General features: G+C 49.0%; 2 protein-coding genes across 3 annotated transcripts in view; both read left to right on the plus strand.

Annotated features, from left to right (window-relative positions):
* The window catches only part of CADPS2 (calcium dependent secretion activator 2), a 331,334-nt gene extending 320,869 nt beyond the window's left edge, over window positions 1-10,465 (plus strand). The window contains exons 28-29 of the mRNA XM_075146854.1: window positions 5,905-6,009; window positions 9,502-10,465. Coding sequence (XP_075002955.1) covers window positions 5,905-6,009; window positions 9,502-9,672 — 276 coding nt within the window. The 3' untranslated portion in view covers window positions 9,673-10,465. The remainder of the gene's footprint in view (window positions 1-5,904; window positions 6,010-9,501) is intronic.
* An 8,694-nt stretch (window positions 10,466-19,159) lies between these two features.
* FEZF1 (FEZ family zinc finger 1) lies at window positions 19,160-22,858 on the plus strand. 2 transcript variants are annotated; one of them, XM_075151248.1, is made up of 5 exons: window positions 19,160-20,039; window positions 20,190-20,411; window positions 20,584-20,718; window positions 21,003-21,135; window positions 21,749-22,858. In XM_075151248.1, exons 1-5 carry the CDS (start codon window positions 19,614-19,616, stop codon window positions 22,051-22,053), a joined length of 1,221 nt encoding a protein of 406 aa, XP_075007349.1. In that variant the 5' UTR covers window positions 19,160-19,613; the 3' UTR covers window positions 22,054-22,858. The 2 variants fall into 2 exon arrangements, with proteins under 2 accessions (XP_075007349.1, XP_075007263.1); XM_075151162.1 differs by having other exon boundaries at window positions 19,160-20,411.
* The last annotated feature ends 1,399 nt before the right edge of the window (window positions 22,859-24,257 follow it).

Here is a 24,257-nt window from a genome sequence, read left to right on the forward strand (position 1 = left end):
AGACACACACACACACACAAAATCACCTTTGCGTGGACTTCCCACGAAGGCAAAATTCTGGATTTCGGTGAGAATATTTTTTCAGGGATGGCACTGTAAACTTGGGTGCTCAGAGTCAAACCTAGCTCAACATTTTGTGTTGTGGCACTGTGAGCCTATGTATAATGAGAAACCACATCCTTGTGGGGTTGGATAATATGTCGCAGAAGGGCAGTGGCTGTCACCGTGAAGTGGAGCTGATAGTGAGATGGGAAAGCTCTTGCATGAGAGCTTTCTCTTCTCTCAGGTTTCCCCAGCTTCTGTTCCTTCATTTTCCTGGTCACTGACACAGTTATTCTCATTGGAAATGCGACTGGAAGTGCCTCACAGACTGGTGCACATCCATCTATGACCAGCGCAATCTAGAAAAGAAAAGTCACTGGGGAGATAATTTGTTCCTCTCAGGGGAGTGAAAATACAGGAGGGAGTGGGGGGAGGGCACTACATCACTAGCCAACAAGTTCTGGTCTCCCTCCATTAGAAGAAATTGATATTTTAACCAGTTCATAAATTGCCCATGTCAGTAATCAGAATTGATAGGCTGGGAAGAGAGTACAAACAAAAGTTCTACATGTTGATACATTAAATTTTCTGTTTATGTCTACCTACAGTTGCCTCAACCTTCAAAGGTTTCTCAGGCTTTCTTAATCAAAGGGCTACCTAAGCCTGAGGGAAGAGCGTAAACATCTTACGCAAAGTTGCTTCATTGTTGCTTTTAGTTTTGCAACTAAATATTTTTCATTTCTGCAAAAATATAAAGGTATTTTGAATGTTAATTACTTCTTCTGACTTGATTTTTTATTTCGGTGTTCCTGTGTGTACATACCTTCTGATGTATCGTGGTGGCCCACAGGTTGAGAAATCCTTCCCCAGGTTTGTTTTTTTTAAGAGTTACCAAGGCTTTCCAGCCTTCAAAAGAGTGTATGAGCTCGCCACGGCTCAGGTAAAAATCCTCATTTAAGTGGGTGACATCTATACCTAAACTTGAAAATACAGCTATAACTTCTAAACCTCAGAGTGTTTTCAAAGACACTACAAATAACACTTGTTTCCATCATTAACATTCAACAAAGGAGGTCAGTATGATTAATCATATTTTACAAAGAGGGAAATAAATTACGAAACTTAGATCAGGAACTTTTTTCTAACTTCTGCTGTTTGCATTTTTAAGGAATAACTTATTTATTCTTTCGTCATTTCACATTTTTTTAAAATGTTTTAAAAGTTCCTTGGCACACTACTAATGCTAGCTACCAAAATCTCGAAACAATCCAATAGCATTGCCTTTTAATAAAAACTGGGCATTTTAGCATTTAATATTGCATATGCTCATAGTATTTCTTATGCATTTTAACTTATGCTGCCTTTGATGTACAAACTCTTCAGTGAGAAGAATCCTTTTTGTTATTGTTCCTGGTAGGAAAAGTAGAGCTGGAGGAAGTAAAAGCATCCCGTTGTCGTCCGAGTGACTCAGTTCCTGATCAATAGTGCGATAAAGGCTTCTGTAGGAAGATAGAATGCAGTTCCTAGAAAAGTTGTTCCCCTTGCCATATTCAGCAGAAAAAGCATTTTGACAGTGCCCATTTATCAAGAGCAGGCAAGATACAGAAACTCGACGGGGTCTTGTGTCTCAGGCGTTCGGGGTGCCAGCCCTAGAAGGACTAAAGCTTTGTGTATTGGTATGTATTGAGCCTCCTTCCAGGTGGCAAACAGCTGCACCTTTTTATAAAACTTCAGAAATAAATCTGAAGTGCTTGCTTTCAGCCAATAAGTGTTATATTTAATTGGACCGTTCTGCAAATGTTATAGCTCAGGCACCCAGAAAGATGGCGAATATTTAATATATTTGTTTTGTATTTCCACCGGTCGACAGAATAATGAAATTCCTTAACTACTTCTCTTTAACTTGCCTGAAGAAAGCACGGTATGTTGCTAAATCGCTTTTCACTGGCCCTGCCGAGAAACAACTTTAATCCTTGTTAGAAAATTGCAGAGTCTGGGCCTGACAAAGAGCTCATGCCTGGCGCATTGTGAGCGCTGGGAGCGGGGCGAGGGGAGCCCTTTACAGCTGCGTGCCTCCAGCCCGCCTCAGCTGGACTATTTAGGCGAGGAGGTTTGTCAATTCCTCCCGACAATGGAGCGAGTTTTTCAGTGCCTGTAGCCGCACCGAGCCCCGTTGGGGATCAATGCTGGCCATTCAAGCTGCACCCTCTTTCATTGCTTTGGTTTGTTAATTTAAGACTAAAGGTCCGCTGAGGGGGTTTAGGGTGTTTAAGAAAGCTGATGAACTGTTTAAGAAATCTGATGAACTGAGAGCGTTTATAGCCCTGGTGTGGCAACTATTGGCACTGAGGGAGCTGTGTCCTTGTTGACCCTCTTGTTATTAAAAATGCACAAGTGCTGCGCTTCTCAATATTTCAACACTCTTTCATTGTCAATACCACCTTCTGAGCCCTTCAGCTTGTTGCTTGCTCTAAAGATCTTCTTAGATTGGGTTTGAAAACTTCACCTTAAACACTAGATTAGACTGATGTTCTGTTTTCCGTGCTCCTGTTGATTTGTTGAACCTTCCCAGGGCTGGAAAGCAAGTAGCAGCTTGATGGGGAGACAGGCTGCTAATATGATTTACCAGTCTACAGTCATGCACAATAAGTGTGAATAAATACAGGGGTCTCACAGAGTCAAGCCTAGCCTTTCCTTTTCTCTTATTTTTTACTTTAAAAGAGATATCTCAGGAAAATGAAGTGAGTAATGCATGCCCTTACAGGAGCCATGAATAAGAAGAGGGGGGGGAAACAGGGAGGCAAACATGTTTTTGTTAAAGTGGTTGGCTGCTGTTATGTGCTGGTGTGAAAAAAATATATAATAAACACTTACTGCTTTATTCTTGCACAGACGACAGCAAAGAATATGGCACTAATACCATATCATTGACATCCGCAGAGTCACATTGTCCTTGCAGTGCTATTGTTACTAGTGGGAAAGTGACTTTTTCTTAAAATCAGTTGGAAAGATTTTTTTTTCAATTGTTATTACTTAAAAAATGTGTAATCTCAGGACCGTTATCTAATTGCTGAAGCTTTTCAGTTTGCAGTAGATTCCCATAAGTCACAGTAGATGCATCCCTGCCTCTATAACATGCTCATGATTGTCAAAATGTGTGGCCTTGGATTCCCCTTTTGAGAGGCATTTGCAGTGCTGGGCATTTTAACAGGCTCCAAAAGAAGCGATAGGGAAATATTTACTTTTCTTCTTATGAAGTCCAGCAGATTTATGTTTATGCAGCTTCAGCCTATGCTTAGTGCTCAAAACTAGTGGGTATAAGGCCAATAGTGAAGAGGAATCCTATCCACAAGTACCTCTAGGAGGACTCTAAAAATATACTGGATGTGATTTTTATTAGAAATACTGTGACAGTTCAAAATAAGAATACATCTTTTTCTAATACAATAGCAGTCATATTTTTTCTGAACAAGGTGTGTTGACAGAGGAGCAAGTACTGTGGTATCATTTCACAATCACCAAATTAAACATTCCTACTGAAAGTTTAACGTATCAAAACTAGTCAGGAAAACATATTAGATTGTTTTCATTCATAAATTTGAGTAGCAAAATTAATTCCCTCTAATTTCTTAGCTTTGTTTTCAGTGCATGTAAGCATATCACAGGTATGTATGGAGAGTCTCATTTTACTGCATCCATCTTAATTAAGTTTTCTGGCTGGGCTTTAAAACATGTTTTGCCGGAAAGCTGGGTCTGGCTCTATTCTCAGTGATCTGGCACCATTCAGTGGTGTTGCATGGGGAAACCGACCACAGAATTTTCGATCCTGTCTGTAGTTTGTTCGTGGGAGCAAGTTTGAGCCCCTTCTGCTTTCTGCTTGATACAAACCAAATACATCGTGGATGTGTTATTGGATTTTTTTAATAGAAGAATATCAGTTTTGAGAAAACTCTGCTACCGAAATCATTCTCTCTACCATGATTATGTTAAAGATTAACAACTGTAGAGTCTGAGTGATGATATAATAATTGGGCTCATCTTATTGCAAATAACAATAGATATTCTGGGTAGAATGCTTGGCATATGATTTTTTATGTTTATTAGATCAATAGAGTTCCCCGAGTGAATAAGCTCTTCTGTATTTTATTTTCTAGACATCTGTATACATACAACACCTGTCATGTAGTTTACAGCTGCCACTTAGTAACAACTCTGTCACATTAAAAATATTTTACAGATACTTATAAAGGAAATCAAAACCAGCAAGCATGTTTGGGGTGAAATAATGTAAATAGCATAAGAGTGTCATTCAGTGATAAAAAACAGTATTTTATGGATACCCAATCAGTCCCACATTTTATTGAATAAATCAAACTACTTTTATGAAATGTAGCTATCCGCATTTTGTTTGGTGTGTTTGTTCATGTTTGTAAAATAGTAAATTAATAGGAGAAACTCTAAAAAATGTAAAAGTAATTTATTTCCAATGATTTATAATTAAAATACATTTTAACACATTAAACAAAATAAATGGAAGCCATTATTATATGAAAATCTTATTTCAAACTTATATTAAAACTGATATTTACAATGAGATGAGACTGTTTCGTGTAAGGAAAAAGTATTGATATATCTTTACTGTATGTCTTTAAAGCTTTTTCCAGAGCGCTTACATTTTGATGAAAGAATTCTATTTCTGTCTTTTGTTACATCCAGTAGCCAGTAATTTGTCTTCATTTTTTCAACATATATTTTATTTTATTTGTTAACATAGAGGTGGCTAATGAGACATGTTAGATCCTTCCTTTGAATTACTTAGAATGTATACCTTGCCTAACATGCTGCATTTTAAAATACGCACAGTGTTTCCTATCTTTGCATATCTGTGTATTTTGTAAAGACACAGGAAATTACATTAGAAAAGAATTTAAGCCTCTTCCCTGTGGGGAAAGAAACTAGAAACAGAGCTACGACACAAACTCTTTTAATCTCTCACTGCTAAAATGGAAAAAAAAATCCCTTCCTTTTTACAGTTTGACTAAATGACATCTGGTTGGTATTTTACAGGAGGGGGAGGAAAACTGCTACAACTATGTTTAGTAAAATCTCTTCTAATCCAGTTAATGTGAAAGAACTATTATAGTAGTTATTTGGATCTGAACATTTTTTTACGGTAACATAGACACCAACAGCAGAGACTTTATCCTTACCCCATTCGTTTGTGAAGCTTTGCATGAAAACATACCCATGCCTGAGACATAAAAAGGAAATAAGGTAGGCTGTAATTATAATTAGTAATTAACGCAAAACAAAACCTTAACGTGGTTATTTTGGGAGGGGTGGAGTGGTGTTTTGGTCATACTTACATACAGTTTCCATAGGTTTCTGACTTTTTTTACTTACTAAGTGATTTAAAAGAAAAAAGCAAGGCAGATTCCATTTTCTGTGTTTGATGCTGTTTTCCTGTTTGGATTGGAAAATCTAGGTATTGCAAATTCTCTCTCAAGATACCCCACCTGGTTTTGCCCTTGCTGGTTTTAGCTGTCAATTCTCTCATGTAATTGTGTATTTAATATCCATTCTTACTGACAGATAGCAAAGTGCATAACACTATTTTGCTTGAAAATGTTGTAACTGAAAGATAAAATGGCAGTTGCTAATTCATGTAAAGAACAGTCTAGGTCAAGTTATTTGCTTTCCTACTGACCCATGCGATTCTCTTAACAGGAAATTATATCATTGTTGACTTCAAGTGCTGATCTGTGATCATTTCAAAGTGTTTCATTACCTCTCATTACCAAATCTGTTAAATGAATACTGCAGGGTTGTTTGGTGTTGGTTTTTTTTTATCCTTCTTTTCAGCAATGGTATAGCAGCTCCATGAAAGTCATATGCATGTGGCTGGCTGATAGATTAGACCTTCAGCTTCACATCTACCAGCTGAAGACTCTCATCAAGATAGTGAAGGTAAATAAGATGTGTTTGTCTTAGGCTGCATAGTAAAGAGAGAAAAGTAATAAAGTATTAACATGGATAAGTTCACCCTAAAAGTTCACCCTAAAAGTTAAAAAATGTGAAATAAAGTTGTGAACTTATCTAGTTTTAGGTTGGGATCTTTTTTTTCACAGTAGTAGCAAATTTCAGAACAAAAACAATTTATTAAAATCTCTAATGTTAATTATATGTGCACTAGTAATTGTCGTCCATTCTGGATTCAGTGACAATTAAGATTGTTCCAAGGAATTTTAACAGATTACTGCTAGCACTTCAGCAATGTTGTATGGAATTCCTAATAAATTATTGTTTGTCATATTACTGATTTTTTTTTGTTTTACCTTAATAATCCAAATAGCGTTCTTTCTCCATTTTTCCCACTCTCCTAAAAAGTAACTATTTTCTTTTTTATGTGCATGTGATTACTATGTTCAGTTGGAAAACAACATTCAACATATTAGATAACGTTTTCTAATCTTTCGTACTCTGGGATAAGTATCAATAGAAATACCAATCCCTCCAGGCCAGTCCTCCGTCATTTACACTGGCCAATGTCAAATGCTTCCGAGCAAAGTGTAAAATACCTTGCAATAGGCAATTATGGGTTAACCTACCATAAAAGAAAGTTTCCTCCTAACTGCCTTTCAGATCTTAGTTAATACCCTTAGGCAAGAGACAGAAAGCCATTTCAGTTTTTTTTCCTTTTAATTCTGTCTTGTTTAACTCTGAACATTCTTGTTATCTGTATAAGTGTGGAATAAGAAGCACCTGTTGTCAATGGTGACCTTGATTTCTTCAAAATATTTTCTCATGAAGTTCATGCAAGACTGTAAAGTCAGAAGCATTTTAATTCGTGGACACCAGAATTGCAACTGCAACTTTCAGGATTCACTATCTAAAAGAAAAAAAAACAGAGAGAGAGAGATGCAAGAAAACAGCCATAATAATGATGGCATCATGGCTCCCTGAACCACCCAAGCTTAACTTTGCTATTTTTGACCTTAAGTGATTTCTCTGGGAACAGGATTTGGCTCTTCATTATATTATGTGCCAAAATGGCAAAAGCAGTTTGCTATTTGTGGTTGAAATGAATGGCTCTTGTGAAAGGGTTGAAGCTCTTCTCAAGTGAAGGTAGTTCCCATCCTCTGGGGGAGAAAAAAAAAAAGTGTTACAGGATCTAAAACCTGTGCCCAGTGAGATCTAAGAATGGGCGGGCTAAATTATACCAGTTAAATATCACCTGGGAGATCAAAAGAAGAGGCTCTTACAAAACTGAAGTTCAAGTGAATGAACAGCACTGTCAACCAGGCTTCCCTCCGCAGCCTGGCACTCTGATTAGCCTTGTTCAAAAGAAGTAGGCTCCCGGTGGCGGTGGGAACAGGCTGGTTACGGCAGTGGCCTTTCTGTGCCCGCGCACCTGGTTTGCTTTGCACATAAATTCCAAGTGTGTCATTCCATGGCACCTTCATTGGATACAGAAGATTGAAGAAGATGATGTCAATCATAGAGGTTCTGGTCAATGTACTGGAAGACAGAAAATCTTGCCCACCTGTGTTTTGGTGGGTGAAGAAGACAGAACTGGTAAAACAGGCACTCGGCAAACAGGAGGCTGCTGGGAAATAATAAACAATGGTTCAAGTAAAGCATCATCAGAAGCTTTCACTGCTGCAGCCCAGCTGGGGAGAGGCACGTGGGGAGGCACAGTTCCTCCAAACCCTACAGTGAATGAAGGCACTTTTCTGTTTGCTTTTGGAAAAACTGGGAGGCTGTTACTCTTGGAAGTATTCCAAAAAAGAAGAAAGAGGTCATTTTTAAGGGACATGGGATGAGTAAGAAATAGACAATTCTTTCATGTTTGGATGCAGCAAAGGTAGCAGCATTCTTAAGAATGACCAGAAGAAGAAACTTTGTTTGTTCCCATTAAAGCCTTGTGATGGCATAAAGGTATTGTTAGATGTCTGAGACACGTGCAGAGGGATGTGACTAAAGAAGGGTCAAGGACCAAGAGGAAAGTTAGGGAGAAATGAAAAATTAAGCTTGGAAGTGAACATTATTATCCTGCAAAAGTATGTCAAGAGAAGAGCAATGACTGAACCCCAGAGTGCTGGTCTGAGAATGAGAGGAATACAATGTAAAACTGAAAGAAATTGCTGTAGGACCTGTTAAAAGGAAATTGAATGCACAGTGTTATAAAAAGGGACTGCAATGGTGACACTTGAAAAAGACCAGGCACGGTACTCACAGCAATGTGTGAGCAAAACATAAGCTGCATCCATTGACTCTGAAGCTGGCCTTTGAAAGTCAAATAAATCTCGGTTGCAGTGATTCAAACGAGGTTTAAAAAATCATCATAGACAGTGGCAGAAAAAATTCTCCCAGCTGAATGTTACCCATTTTGAGAGGTGTCTTTTGCAGTTCTCTGAAGTATTCAGTGAAACAAGATCAGCTCTTTTCTCTTTTCTTTCTCTAAGGGTTGTGCACGGTCTCCTCCTGTAGAAGAATGGGCCTGATAGCCCTTAATTATCTTTCATTTTCTTTTTGCCATATTTGCTTCCATAAACATTGGGAACTCATATTAACAGTGTACACAAAATAAGAAACTAGCTAGATCAACTTGTCCTTCTTAAGCTTTTTAGACTAACTTCAGGAAAGGTTATTTCAAATGTTACAACTTAAAAATAAAGAAGGTAGAATAGATGATTTTCCATATGCTTACTTGAACATGGCATCAATGAATAAAAAATTCCACTCAGAATTCTTACTTGATAGAAAGTCAAAGAAGAAAATCATATCTGCTGGTTCATAGGAAGGCTGGATACCACGGAAACAAAGGGGGGGAGGGGGGAAGCTGTAGATGTGAGTCAAAATGTAGATGACTTAGAATGTAAATTAACTGACTGAAGTAGTCACCTGAGAAATGTTTACATTGTAGAATATAGATCATAATCTAAAATTTATTTTATTTTTCCACATTTGACATATAAATATAAATTTCCAAATTTGACATATAAATTTCCACATTTGACACAAATGACATATAAATAAAATCGTATTATGGGGAAAGAGTCAGACATTTACATTTTCTGTGAAATGATAGAACTACCTGTAGCCAAATTCACATTTCAATATGCAGTTAGAAAAATTCTTTGTTGGTTTCTTATTGAGTAAATGAGACATATGGAAGTTACTGAGAAATCAGCATACAGTTATAGAAATGTAGTACAAAACACAATCTCTTAAAGGAACGACCATCAAAGTGTAACTTGTAGACTCTCTAGTATTTATAGAAATCTTACACAGCCCAGAAACTAAGAGCGCAAAATCTTTAGCAAACTCTAGATGGTATGTCCCTAACTGCAGGAGGAACAAAGCCGTTCCGCTGGCATGCTAGAAATGGCCAGTGGATAGTGGAAGACTGCTCAGACTTGCTCGAGTCCAATTCAGGATGTTTTATTTTTGCCACAGAAAACCTACCGAGACTTCAGGTTGCAAGGCGTGCTGGAGGGAACGCTGAACAGTAAAACCTACGATACCGTTCACAGCCGTCTGACCGTAGAGGAAGCCACAGTCTCAGTCACGGATGCGGGAGGACTTCAGGGCATTACTATGAAAGACAGTGATGAGGAGGAAGGATGATATTATTTCACCAAGCATTTGGAGTTTGGGGGTGGTGGTCTGAGGGTGGGGGGTTATCTTTGGCTTGGGGTTTTTTTGGTAACTTGTCCTTGTAGTTGCATTTATAGTTTTGCCTTATGATATAGGTGCAGAAATGTAATTTGCTCCATTTTTTTAAAAAACTGAAAGTAAGATTATCAGAGGAAAAGTGCCAAGGACTTTTTGAGAACAATGGTTGTAGCATATTTTAATGTCTAGCTTTGCTTAGGGCTGCGAGAACACTGGCATGGAGTTTGAGTTCCACTTGTGATTATGTTTCTTTCCCTTTTGTTCGTTACCATTCGTTCTTGTATCTCCATCAGATATTGATGTCCTGTGCAGAAAACAAAATGTGTGCCTCACTTAAAACACAACTATACAGGAAATCATTCTTGAAATAGATCAGTGCCCTACGTAAAAAAATAGTGTATTTTCAGGATTACACTTTGTTTACCTTTTTTTGTGCTTAATTCTACATTATTATGTGATGTGCATTAAAAATTTTAATCTTGGTTCTTTGTATTTTGAGGTTGGTATATAAGTAGTAGGACTTCAAGGACAGTCAAACACATACAGACTACTTAGGAGTGTTGTTGTGTCTATTCATTTTGCAAGTTTAAAGATATCTCATCATGTTGGATGTCAGTAAGCTTGCCATCAATGTTTCTATTTCTGTGAAAAATTTCAGGCAATAAGAACACATTTTGTCGTGACCCCTTCTGTATCTACCCAAGTTTGTATAGAATTCTACAATTAAAAGATGTTTTCAATATTTCAAACCATTTGAACTGTTGTATGATTCCTCATGAGAACAAGTTTTTTGAAAGATTATTATATTTAGTTTATATATTGATTTATAGCAAATATATTTATTTTATAGAGCAGATATATATAGCAAACAAATATCCAAGGACATGATGCCTTGATAAAGAAAAAAAAGCAACCAAAAAACCCTCACTGGTAGATGAACAGACAGTGCCTGCTGCCCATTTTTCTATGCCCTCAATATGAACTGGAAAGAATTCAAATTTTCATCAGTTAAAACTCACACAACTTATGAAAAAGGTAGCTTTTTTTTTTTTTTTTGTGGGAACATGACTAATTCCTGTGTTTGTGTAGACAAAATTGGAAAGAACACAGATGATACCCAAAGAAGTAGGGAAGGCTGCTGAGGTCCTTGTTGAGCCATAGTGTTATACTTGAAAGGCTTCGCTGATGGACTGTTGAGGATTTAGGCGACTGGCGTGAAGTTCCCCTGCAAGAACAGACCATAGGACTTCAGGGGTCTGTCGCAAGCACACGGGGCTGCAGGAACTGAGAACGAGAGCTGCAAGGAAAGTGTTTTTCAGCACACTTGGAAGCTCGGCCAAGCAGGGAAGGGCACATTACGCTTCTTCCCAGCTGTCTAGGGAGAAACCCAAAGTGGCAATTTTTTCCTGCGGCAAACCAGCCTCCTCATCTGCACATGAGTTGAGGTGAATTCAGCGAAAAGAAAGGAGTGGGAGCCAGTGAGGAAGACCAGCCCTGTGGGAAACATACTGATTTATGCTCACCTCCCCTGTGGGCTTATCCTCTGTCCCAAGTTGTCGCCACACTGAGAAGGGTTTCCTGGTAAGGCAAACAACTCTTCCTATGTATTTGGACAATTACAAAGTAGGTTATACTCTGTATATTATCAGGGCCTCAAGAGGACATCATGGTCCTGACGGGCCTCACCTGGGACCCCCACCCACAGGCTCTGCCCAGGGACACCACCTCAGCTCAGTCCAGGGCTGCCAGTCTCTGCCCCAGCGATGGAGTAAGAGTGATGGTTTCTCGCCCAGCCCCGCCTGTGCTGCTTATGGGCCCTGTCGATCCAGACCCTGATCCATGGAGTGACTTCAGACCTTCCTGATCATCACAAACAGTGATCTGCACTCTGGGTTGCCAGCACCTCTCCCTCTGCCCAGGCCTGCCCTGCTCGCTGTCTGGGTGTGGTGGGACCAGCCCTGGCTGGTGGGGCCCTGCCCTGCCAGCCTGAGGAGTCCCCCCAGCTCCCTGTCCCTTAGGGAGCAGTCAACCCTTTCTATGCCCTGACATAATTTAAAAAAAAAAAACAAACTATGAATTTTTGTGGCTTGAAGTGGGTCTGAGTTACTCAAATTTCATGAAGCGTGATAACATGTACACCCCATATGTCGAGCACTTTGCTATATAATTTCATCTCCATGCAGTACTTGCAAGACATGTCTGTCAGTAAGATCGAGATGAATAAGAAAATAGTAAAAAAACCAAAGATGATGTAACCATGAAGAAGTTACAAGATGTTTGTGATTTCAGAGAAATTAACTCAGACACAAAGTATGTGGTAAGTTATTATTAGAAAGGCAGCACAGCAGACATCACAGGAAGGCAGGTACGGAAACGACAGCGCTCCAAAGGTCATTCCATTTCTTATTAATTCACATATTTTCTTAGTAACTAGATTTGTGAAACCGTGAACCAACGCCAAGCTTGAGAAGGCCAGTGAGTATCTGTGTGACAGCTTCGGAGTTGGGCACGGCCGCCGCCAGCAGCCGCGGCAGAACCCCGCTGGCGTGGAAGCGAGGTCCGCCTTTACATTGCAACGTACGTGTTTAAAACCTCAGCGCGCTCCTGGAGGTGTGTGCCCGGCGGGAGAGGCGAGCATCACCTCTCGCTGTACGTCGTCGTGCGAGGCAGCCGGCGGCTCTCCCGCCGCTCCGTCCCCGGGGCTGCGCGGGGCTGCGCGGGGGGCACTGCCCCAGCCACCGCCCCCACCGCGGCCTCCGCTTTTCCTAAGCCGGCGCGGAGCGCAGGCAACCCTTAGTAAGAGGGCGGGAGGCCCCCTTTTAATTCGCCTCCCTGCATCTTTGTGGCATAAAAGGGGCTGTTGAAGCCCAACCAGGAAGACCCACGCGCGGATGCGGGCCCGGCGCTGCGGGCCGTGTTCGGGGCTGGGGTGGGAGGGCGACGCCGTCGGGGCAGGGGGTGCCCGGGGCAGGCGGTCGCCCCCCTCGGCTATCGCTCCCCCTCGGCGAAGGAGGCGATGGGCGAGGCAAGGCAGGCAGAGGCCGGGGGAACCGCCGCGGCGGCCAGGCGGGTTTGGGGCACAGAGTCCCCCACCTCCAGCCGGGCTCAGCCCTCCACCGCCGCTGAGGCCAAGAGCGGAGGGCGCGGCGCGCCCGTCCCGGGCCCCGCAGCTCCCCGCAGCTCCCCGCTGCACGGCCCCGCGGCTGCCGCCGCCCGCCACGGCCCCGCCAGGGCCGGTCCCGCCCGTGGGGGCAGCACGGCTCCCGCTTGGCGCCGTCTGCGCCCGCACCGGCGGTTCCTCGCCCGTGAGACCCGTGCTTGTAGAGCCACCCCGCGCTTTAAACCCGGCCCTGAGCACAGCGCGGGCAGCCCCCGTCACAGGAGCCGGCGCAGCTGTGGAGGGAGCGCTACTGCGAGGGGCGAGCGGTCTGCGGGCCACCGGGTCCTCATCAAGGGCGCCCAGAGGAGCGGCCTCGCTCCTTGGCCCTGCGGACACGGCACTCACTCAACGCTTCCTGCGGTCCTGGGGGGGGAATCTCGGGTCAGGCCGCAGGTGTTTCCAGGCTCGTGGGGGAACAGAGCCCCTCCTGGGACACGCCAAACCCTCCGCGCGGAGGGCGGTCGGGGCACCTCTGCGTGGGCAGCAAGTGCGGCTCCGCGAGGGACAGGGCAATGAGCGCGGGGTGCCGGGGAGGGGGTGGAAGGCTGTGGGGTGGGTTGCTGGTGAGCCTTCCTGTACAGAGAGTACCCGTTATGCATTTTTCGAAGGGGTTTTGAATCAAACGTTTGACTGACAGCAAACGAGTGCGTAGCAGACGGTGGGAGCCGTAAGGCAGCAACAGGAGAGTCCGCTTCTACAGGAGGAATTCAACTCGTTTTGTGCAAAACGGACGGAACCTGGGACCCCCGTGGGACCCGCAGAGACACCTCGGCCGACCTGGGATGCCCAGCGCAGCTCCCGGTCCGGCCGGGCTCACACCGGCACAGGCGCGTTTTGTTCTGATAGCGACTGAAAACAAAACCAAAACCAAAACCAAAAAAAGAACCCAACAACCATCAAAGTTTAAGTTTTTGGCCTTAGAGGGAATACTGACTTTCGTCCCCACACCGGAGGGCTGCTCAGTTGTCCCTTCGTGTCCGTGCCCGGGTGGGGGTGTCGGGCTAGTAGCCGGGGCGGAGGGGAGCCCTCTCCGGGCGCCGTCCAGCAGCGGCTGCGACGGGGCACGGCTCCTGTTTTTGTTCTTCTTTTCATGTTTTTCGCTTGGCTTCTCCCTCCCTCTCGGCAGCGGCACATCGAAACGGACCCCGCCACAAGAGAGCGGGATTTTGTCCCGGTTCCGTGTCTGGCAGCCTATTGATGGCGGACACCTCCCCCCCGCCGTCACGGCGAGCCCGGCGCATTCCGGTGCCGGGAATGCAGCACACAGGCGCCCACGCAGCCCACCAGCTCTTTGCTTTGCTCCAGGTTAGCTCCCAATACACTGGGAGAAAATAGAAACAAAAATAAGTTAATTGCTCCTGATCCTATTCAGGAATCTTAAAAATAAATAGCTTCCCCGAGCCAAAGAGCGCAAGGCGTTCATTTAGCAGCAACGGGGCTAAACATTTGTTGAACTGGGAAAGGAACAAATGAGAAAGTGTCATTCGTGGCTCCAGCTGCCGCTGGCCCCTCCCAGCCACTTTCACCAAGGGCCCTTTGGAGCTGATGACACCGCTGGGTCCCCTCACAGGCGGACTGATTAGATTAGACGTGATTGCTGCAGTTCATGTTCGTAGCTGGCACACTTAGACAAATCGCTTGCATGAATTACGGGAGGGCCGGGAGCGCTGCTTTAGAGGGTCACTTGTAATTTCGATTATATGTGATTAAAGGCTTTCTACGTGAAAAGGCTTAATTTGCACCCGTTTGGTTTTCGGTTTAGAGGGTTCTGTACGAGACGTACTGTACTGTCAAACTTTGTTTTACCTCCGGCAACACTTGTGTTTGGCGGGTCAGTGTCAACTGTTTTTCTTTTGTGATGGATTCGGTTAAAAATAGTAATACTTTATTCTTTTCCTTGCAGTTGAACTGATGTAGAGGGATGCCAACACGCGCTCACAGTATGGGGAGGCTATACATAGTCTCGGAAGGTATATACACACATATATATAGATTTTCCCAGGAGAAAATGTCAGTGGAGAAAACGCCGAAGTGTTACAACTTAAAACACAGCCCAAGCGCCTTTGCCCGCGCTCCTGGAGCAGCAGAGCCGAGGCTGCTGCCCACTGTGCCCGGGCTCTGCTGCCGCCCTCGCCTGGCCCCGCCGGGGCCGGGCGGGCCGGGGAGCCCCGTCTCCCGCCCCAGCAGCCGGGCGGGCAGCGGCAGCAGCAGGTTTCCACGAAAAGGACGGATCTCCCCCAACGCCGGCTGATAAAGGGGGACCGCAGCTGGCCCACCATCCTGGTAACCCCCGGGTCTGCTTCCCCCCGCTTTAACTCTTCCCCCCGTTTATATTTTGACTTGTCCTTCAAAAGATAGTAAACAACGAGTCCTGAGCGGGAATGAACAGCGAGCCCAGCAGGCAGGGGCTAATTCCGAGTTTTAAGGAGCCGGGGTCCATGCGTTTGACGGCGGCGAGGTCCGCGGCTGCGGGGAGAACCGGCACTCCCGGGCGCGGACACGGCGGCGGCGGAGCTGCGGAGCGGGGGGGAGCTTTGGTCCTGTCTCGGGAGTAAATCGCCTCTTCACCAGCCTCGGGAGGGGACGGCGAGGACAGGTATTTAGCGAGAGCGATCCCCAGCTTTTGCAGGTAATCTCGATGGTGGCACTATTAATGATAATTATTACAATAATAATAACAGTAATCAGGCTCTGACCAGGCGCCGTCGGATCCGCCGGTGCCGCGGCCAGAAATATTTTCGGCAGCCTCCCTGGTCTCTCCGCATAAAGCTCGCCCAGACAAATTGCCCCGGGGCCCGGGTGCTCGGTGCCTTCCCTTCCCCCGCCGTGGGGAGTGGGCTCGGAGCCCACGGAGCTCGCTCGCTGAGAGATGCAGCCTGCTCGGGCAGGAGGGCCGCGGTAAAACACTTCCAGGAAAAGATTAATACACGCAACAGAAGGTTAGCGGAGTTATTATCCTTTTCAATTCATTTTTTACTTAAAAACGCAATGGAATTATTCATTTTATTAAGGAGGAAGAAATTAAAGATTAGGCTTTAGGCGGTATTTTACCTCCCTCTAATCGCCTCTGGGATCGGATTGGAGTAATCCTGACGACGAGATGAATTCGCCGGTGACTCGGATTTTTGAGTGCATGTAGAGATACGTTATGATAATAATGCAAGTGAGCAATATCAAGAACATAGCTTAGGAGCGAATGAAACACAAAACCGATTACGGGGAAAAGAGAACAGCAGCTTTTCCTGGCAGAACACTAAATCAACTCGAGGCAAAACTTTTGCCCTTAATTCCTCCGACGGTTTGTAACTCTGGGAGGCCGGCGGGCCCGCGCCTTCCCCCGCCGGCCCCTTCTCCCGGGACTCGGTACGTGCCGCCAGCCTGGAGACAGGTCCGGACCCGGGAGGCTGGCCCAGTCTGCAGCCCACCGTGCCCCCCGCAAAAAGAAACGGGCCAAGGGATGACTTTTCACCACCCTCAGAGCCTGTAAATCTCTCTGCCTCGGGAAAAACCTCCCTGCACCGGCACGACTGCAGGATATTTGCAGCTCGGCAGATATGTAACATCTAAAAAGATGCAGTCCGAGCGCAAGGCAAAGCTCGGGACGGGACTAAAAAAATATATCGACATTGATTTTCCTACGTCTGCGGGCAACTCCAGCACTAGCAAGGCTCCACCTCTGAGTCGGAACAGAATGACTTTCAAAAAAAAAAAAAATTTAAAAAAATATGGCTTTTAGATCGCTATTTGATAATTCGGCACGAAAATAAGTTTTCGTGTGCGGTACGGAAAGAAAGGCAGGCATATCCGTAAAGAAGTAACGAATAATAAAGCTCCCGCTTCTCCAAGAGTGTATCTCAGTATTGAGAAGGCCAGTATAATTGTAATGGCAGGGCTGTAATTGCTGCTTTGGGATATTTACCCTGCTCAAATGACACTACATATTTTACTTTCAAACACATGTCAAAAAGTCAATCCCAAAAAGACCAGTTAAGAGCAAGCTGTTAACATATTAAGTATATGGGATTTGAAGCCTCTAAAACCCACTCAACAGTAATTCCCTTCTCCAGCACCAATCAAGAGGAAATTTGCCCAGATTGAATTAAATGTAAATTGCTCTGAAGGAGGAAACTCTCCTCTGACAGACACAAAATAAGCGAGAGACACCGACACCCCGGAGAAGCGGGCAGCCCGGGGCAGCTGCCCCGCACGGCACCGGGGGGACACGGCTCCGGCCCCCCCCGGTCCCCGCGGCCCCACCCCCCCACCCCCCTCTCCGCGGGTCGGTGCCACCGGCCGAGCCGGAGCTGGCGGTGCCGGTGCGGGAAGCAGCAGGTAAGAGGCGGGCGGCTGCGGCAACCCGATCCGGGGCAGCAATTACGGTCTTAACGCCGCCACCCATCTGCCGGGGAGGCGGCGGCGACTGCGCCCCGGCCGGCGGCCCCCACCCCGGCCGAGGGAAAGCGGGGAGCGGGGCTGGGGCATCGCGGCCGGGGACCCCGCACGGCACGGCTCGGGTCCTCCCTAGGCTCCACGCGTGTCCGCAGGGCTGTGTCCATCCAGCGCGACGCGGGGTCAGCCCCAGCTCCTGTCGCCTGCCTGCGCTCCGGGGCACCGAGGGAACGGGGCGGACACGGAGGTCGCAGGGCGTGCGGGGCGCGTCCTCCGCAGCGAGGGATGCCCGGGCCGCGGCCCGTCGTCGAACGCCTGTCCCGGGGACCGCGCGGCATCCTTTCCTCCGTCCCCCGCAGCTCCCCGATGCTCGCACGGCAGCTCCCGGCTGCGGAGGTACCGTCGTGCAACAGCCGGTGCCTCGTGCTCCTCAAACGGGGCCGCGGTGAACCAGGGCGGCATCGGGCCGGTCACAGCGCAAAGGGCAAGGATGCCTCCCTCCAGCCCTCCCTCCCCGGGGCCCCAGCCCTTCCTCTCTGCTCCCACTTCCCCGCTAGCGGGTTGTCCTGGGCCGGGGGGGTGTGGGGAGGACACAGCCTTTTGCAGGCTCCCCAGCTGGTACCCGAGCAGCGGGGGCCGGACCTCCCTGCCTCGCTGGAGGCTTCTCTCCACTAGCAAGACCCAGGACCTCCTTGCTCCCTCCCCCGACCCCGGAGAAGGGCAGTGCTGGGCCGCGGGAGTGGAGGCCGCCTCGTGGGCCCCTCCGCCGGGGGAAGCGGCCGGGCTCTTCCCCGCGGTGCCCGGCCGGCCGCCCCCTCCCGGGGCCCGGGGTAGGGGCACCACACGGAGGGACCCTTGGCTGCTCCCGGGGATTTCGGTAGCGGCCTCTCAGTCACCAGCCAAGTGAACCCCAGGCCGGCGGGAGGAACGGGAACTTGTTCTGGCCCCGAACTGTCGGGTGGTGGGACAGGAGGTGAATACAGAAAGCCCCTTACCCACCGCTGTCCCTCTCCTCTCCCCGACCCCCCGCTTCGCTGTAAATACGAACACCCGGGGCGTTGGAGCCACCCGTCCAGAACACCGCCGCCAAGCTTGGCTTAAATACATGGGGAGCACAACTGTTTAGGTGCGCATATACCTATAAGCAGTGTGCGTGCTGTATATTTCTTCGTGTATCTATACCGATCCTGAGTTTTCGGTATTTGTGTTGTGCATGTATTATTTAAGGACAGAGGAGCTATACCTAGTGTGTATGCAGGTTACTTTACATATATATATATATCTAAATAGTGCTTCAGATTTAAAATGCACTCCTTCTTCCTACCTCCTTTTCCTTCTCTTCCCCAGCCCCAGGTTTTGGTTCATCCTGTTGCTCACAAACACTCGTTGGATTTGGCCCGGCTGGTTCCCGCATCCCCATGCGTTGCTCTCGCCGTCTGCTTGTCGCAAGTTCCCTGCTCACTTTTTTACTGTGTTTTCCAAAAGCTCACTGCCACCTGACCTTGTTCTTTAAAGCAGTGAGCAGACCAGGAGCAGTCCCAGGAGCAGAGCAGCCATCTCCCTCCCTCAGACACACACAAACACCCACGCACAAAGAGAGCTCGGGCTGGAAAGTGGCAAGGAAACAAACAGCTTCCCCTCCAGCCGCTTCTTCTGCAGCACCTCGTTTGACGAATACCCTGGCGCTTGCCCTTGAATTGGGTTTCACATCCCTATTTAGCACTTGGACAATGATTTTAGATGATGTCACTTAAAGCCAAACAAGAAAATTGATCTCGGATTTGCTTGGCCTCTAAAGCCTGGTTAAGCAGATTGCAAATAATAATAATTTAAAAGAGAGAGAGAAAGAGAGCGCGGGAGGCCGAGGGGAGAGAGGCAGAAGGAGGGAGAGACGCCTCCTTCCCTGGGCGGGGGAGGCGCGGGCGCCAATGAAAAGTAGCCGCTTACTGGGGGGGAAAAAACTTTTCCTGTTGACTGTTGGAAGCGAATTGAGCAATTATCTAGTTTACCTTCTCCTCTTGGAAGTTAACGATTGGCGAGATCTTGGCTGCGTTATTGACACAACACTTTCTATTGATAGAAATAAGTAGCGATTGTCCCGAGTCATTGGTGCGCCAAAGTAAACTGTGATGGGCTGGCATGAGTCCACTGGACTGAGACGGCTGGTTCCGCCGGCGGAGGCTGTGGTGATGGTGGCGGCGGCGATGATGGTGTCCCTCCTTGCAGATCAGTGACAAGAAAAGGGGCAGAGAGAGTGAAAGAGAGAGAGGGGAGAGGAGGAAAAAAAAAAAAAAGAGGCGTCTACCAAAGCGGCTCAAACCGGGCGAACAAATGCAATCCAGCCATGGACAATAGTGGCCACCACACGGCGACCAAAATCCTAGCGACTCCTCCGGTCAGAGAAAGCCTGTCTGCCAGGAGCAACATGATCAGCACGCCCAAGCCCCTCGCCTTCTCCATTGAGCGCATCATGGCGCGGACGCCAGAGCCCCGCTCCATCCCTGTCCCGCAGCTCCTCCACGGCTCCGTGGCCAAAGGCGACCCCAAGCACCCGCTGCACCTCAACTCCTCCATCCCCTGCATGATCCCCTTTGTCCCGGTGGCGTACGACCCCCTGCCCAAAGCGGCGGTGGCCGGAGCGGAACCCAGGAAGGCTCATTTAGACTCCTCTTCCTCGCCCTCCTTTAACTGCGGCGATCTCTTGAACTGTGCCCTGAGCTTGAAAGGAGATTTCCCCCGCGATGCCCTGCCCTTGCAGCAGTACAAACTGGTAAGACCCCGAGTGGTCAATCACTCCTCCTTCCACGCCATGGGAGCCCTGTGCTATTTCAACCGAGGCGACAGCCCTTGTCACCCGTCCTCCAGTGTCAACATCCACCCGGTGGCTTCTTATTTCCTCAGCTCTCCCTTGCACCCGCAGCCCAAGGCTTACCTGGCGGAGCGGAACAAGCTGGTGCTGCCGGCCGTGGACAAGTACCCGGCGGGGGTCGCCTTCAAGGACTTATCGCAGGCTCAGCTGCAGCACTACATGAAAGAAAGCGCTCAGATCCTCTCGGAAAAAATCGCTTACAAGACCTCGGAGTTCAGCCGCGGCTCCCCGAGCAGCAAGCCCAAAGTTTTCACCTGTGAAGTTTGTGGAAAGGCAAGTAGAGCCGCAGCCCGCCTCCCTTCCCCCTGCTTCCCCAGATTCCTACCCCCGTCCGTCTGTCCGCCGGGTTGTCGGTCGTTTCCTTGCTTTATTTTTAAACGACGGCTTCCCCTTGGAGCTCTCGCCTTCTAATCGCATTTTTTTTTTGTCTGATTTCACTTTCAAGGTATTTAATGCACATTATAATTTAACTCGCCACATGCCGGTGCACACGGGAGCCAGACCCTTTGTTTGCAAAGTTTGCGGGAAGGGCTTCAGACAGGCGAGCACGCTCTGCCGGCACAAGATCATCCACACCCAGGTAAGCCTCCTCCCTCCCTCCCCGAGACCCCTCCGCTCACGCTTTTTGGGGAGCCCGGCGTTGTCCGACCGCTCCGAGGCCGCGGCGCGGCGCGGGGGGCGGCGGAGCGGGAGCCGCTGGGGATTTCGTTTGCCCCCAGCTCGGTGGGGTACGGCGGGGTGCCCGGCGCTGGGAGCGGGGCGCGGCGACGGCGAGCCCTCAGCTAACACGCAGACCCTGCAAACCAGCACACAAACCCTGCAAACCAACCCACACGCCGTGACTGCGCGTTTGCTTCCCTCCAGGAAAAGCCACACAAGTGCAACCAGTGCGGCAAAGCCTTTAACCGGAGCTCGACCCTGAACACACACACGCGAATACACGCCGGCTACAAACCTTTTGTCTGCGAATTTTGTGGCAAAGGGTTTCACCAGAAAGGTACGGGTGTCCAGCGCCCTCTCCCTTGCCCGGGTCCCCCCTAGGCGAGGTCAAGCGTCGGGACAATTTGCCATGGGGGGGGGGGGGAATTGATTTTGGTTTTAATTTCTGTTATTAGAGATTTAGGTTAATTTTAAGTATCGCTAGCCCCAACACATTGCACATTTCCTATGGCACGGCCCACGCAGCGGGGCAGGGCTTTCGTTGTCGGGGGAGCGCAGGGGCAGCCTTCCCGCGGGCAGCGACCCTTCTCCGCGCACTGCAACGCGCAGCTTCCAGCGCAAGTTGGCAAACGAGTTCGCCGCCTTTTTTCCCCTCCGAGGGCAGGAGTTTGGTTAGTTTTGCTCCCCGTGTGGCTGGGAAGGCTAAAGCCAGGAGTTTTATTTCTGCAATCGATGTGATTTTGGTTTATTCGATAATTCCCTTCTCGTCTGTCAAAGGAACAGCCGCGGGGAGGATGGGGAGAAGGCGGGTGTTTGCTAAGAGATCGGCGGTGATTTTCGGCCCAAGCCGGGCTCTGGGGATGGGACAGGGTTTGGGGATGTTTTTCCTCCTCTTTGTAGCGTCCAGTTCTCAGCCCCGGGTCCCTTCGCCCTTCTTGTCTCGTTCCCAGGCAATTACAAAAACCACAAGTTGACTCACAGCGGGGAGAAGCAGTTCAAGTGCAATATCTGCAACAAGGCTTTCCACCAGGTGTACAACCTCACCTTCCACATGCACACCCACAACGACAAGAAGCCCTTCACCTGCCCCACCTGCGGCAAAGGCTTCTGCAGGAACTTTGACCTCAAGAAGCACGTCCGCAAGCTGCACGACAGCGCCCTGGGACTGCCCCGGCCCCCCGCCGAGCTGGGGGGGCCCGACCAGCCGCCCCCGCCCGGGCCGCTGCTGCAGGGCCCGCCGCCGCTCCAGCCCTGAGGGGCGGCCGCCCGCGGGGAGCTCTCGCCGCCGCCCGCTCGCCTCTTTGCATGCACCTGTTAAGCGGTTTTGTGTATTATGCTCTATATCGCCACTAACGTTTACGGCACTGATTGTTTCCTTTTTTTTTTTTTTTTTTTTTTGTTTATTTTTTAAAGACTCTTTTTTGTTGTCGTTGCATCTCAGGTGAAGAGATGGTTTAAAAAAAAAAAAAAGAAAAGAAAAAGCGCCAAGCCAATTTCTGCTGTATTTATTTGGGATCTGTATTACCCGAGCCGGGAACGCTGCACCACTTTAATTATTTCGATGTATATATATTCCCGTTGTGTTGATCCTGCCCTGCCTCCGCTGCCTGCTGGTTATCCCCCCCTTCTTGGTTTCCTCCTCTCCCTCTTCCCCCTGAATATCGTATCTATATGGACAGAGCTGGTTCGCTATGTACGGATTTGAATTTCGGTTTGATTCTTGCACGTGGAAAAAAAAAAAGAATTCGTTGAGCTGGTGGAAATAAATATTTGAACACGAGTGACTGCGGCGGCGGGGGCTGCGGCTCGGCCGGTCCCGGGCTGCGGCCCGGGCGGGCGGGCGGGCGGGGAGCGCAGCGCCGGCGCTGTCTAACGGCCAACCTCTCCCGCTTCCTTGCCAAAGCACTGGAACAACCGCTGAAGACTTTAATTAAGAGGGGTAATTAGTTCGGATTGATCAAAGCCGGGTTGTTATGTTATTAGCTGCTCAGCAGACTCTGCCAAGCCGAGCCTTAAAAAGCGGAGCCCGCGCGTCTGTGGGCGCCTGAGGAGCGGCGGGAGGGAGGGGGCGGCTGGGCTTGTAACGCCCCCGGGGTGACCGAAACAGGCACGGAAAACGGGTGCTGCCCCCCGGGAAGGGCAGGCGTGCCCGCTCGCTCCCCGCTGCCCGCAGCCTCCGCCTCGGAGGTCCCCGCCGGGCAGGGGGGGCCGCGGCGGGGGGTCCGGGTGGTGCCTCTCCGAGGCAGGGCCCGAGGCCGGCGGCGCCAGGGAGGCTCGGGGAGAAGCGCAGGGCTCCCCGCGGGCGCTGGGGGCTCGCCCCACTCCCGGGGGACCCGGCGGTCACGTCTGCGGGACCGCTGGGAGCGGAGCCCCCACAGACGGGTGGTTCGGTCTCGCGGGGCACCTCAGCTCTTGCCTAGGTGTTACAGCACCTGGGGCCCTCCCCGGGTTTTGGCTGTACGGGAAGGAGCGAGGCGCGATGGTTACAGCCGTGCCTAAAGCGTCACATTCAGGAGAGGGATACCCCTTCGCCGGCGGCGCTCCCCCTCCTCCGCCCCGGCCCCGGCCCGGGCTGCCCCTCTCGGGGGTGTTCGCAACCTTAAAGTTTCGGCCGGCGGCACCTGCCTGGCCATGCGCCTCTGAAGGTGGCCGAGCGGGGAAGCGAGCCTTTCTCCTTTCACACACCTCGGATTACTGAAGCAATCCTCTGAACGGGGGGCTCTACTTGTAAAAAGCAAAGCAACAGGTCGGACCTGCAGCTCAGCCAGACCCCCGCGGCACCCCGGCAGGGCTCGGCCCCGCACGGAGCCTGGGGGAACCGCGGGGACCACTTCATTGCAGCGGTATGGGGGTCCCCCACAGAGCGGGTCTCCGCTTCGGGGACCTCGGGGAAACAGGGAGCCGCTCCCCGCTTTTCCACGCTGATTTACGGCGGCGGGAGCAGACGTGGGAGGCGGAGGTAGCGGGGTGCGGGAGGTGCGTGACCAGCTGAAGTGACCGCGGGTGGACCGGGAGGCGGGCGGGAAGGGGCAGAGAGGAGAGCGGACAGGCTGGGTTTCCCCTGAGGATCCGTCCCTGTGGTCACTTCCCCTCCAACTCTGCCCGGCTCCCGAGGCCAGGAGAGGGTCATTCAGGCTTCAACAGGGATAAATTCCTCCCAAAATAGGTGGCTGCAGTGCATCGCTAGTTCCTCTTCTTTCCGTGCTTGCCAAAGGTAACCTTCTGCAACATGTAATGAAAGGTAAGATGTTCCAAAGATCCCACTGAAATGATGTGGGTGTGCCATTTCTGTGAGCCTCTGCTTGAGTGAAATAGATCGAAGCGGAAGTCCAACTTACTTTTCTTATTGCTCAGCAAGTGTGATAGTACAACATACAGCAACTATCTTGGCAAGGTGCTAAGTATCTTCATTTTGTAACTCTTTCAAACAGTTCAAAACTATTCAAGCACTGCAGGTAT

The sequence above is a fragment of the Calonectris borealis genome, chromosome 1 (assembly GCF_964195595.1).
Source record: "Calonectris borealis chromosome 1, bCalBor7.hap1.2, whole genome shotgun sequence".
NCBI classification, from domain to species: Eukaryota; Metazoa; Chordata; class Aves; order Procellariiformes; family Procellariidae; genus Calonectris; species Calonectris borealis.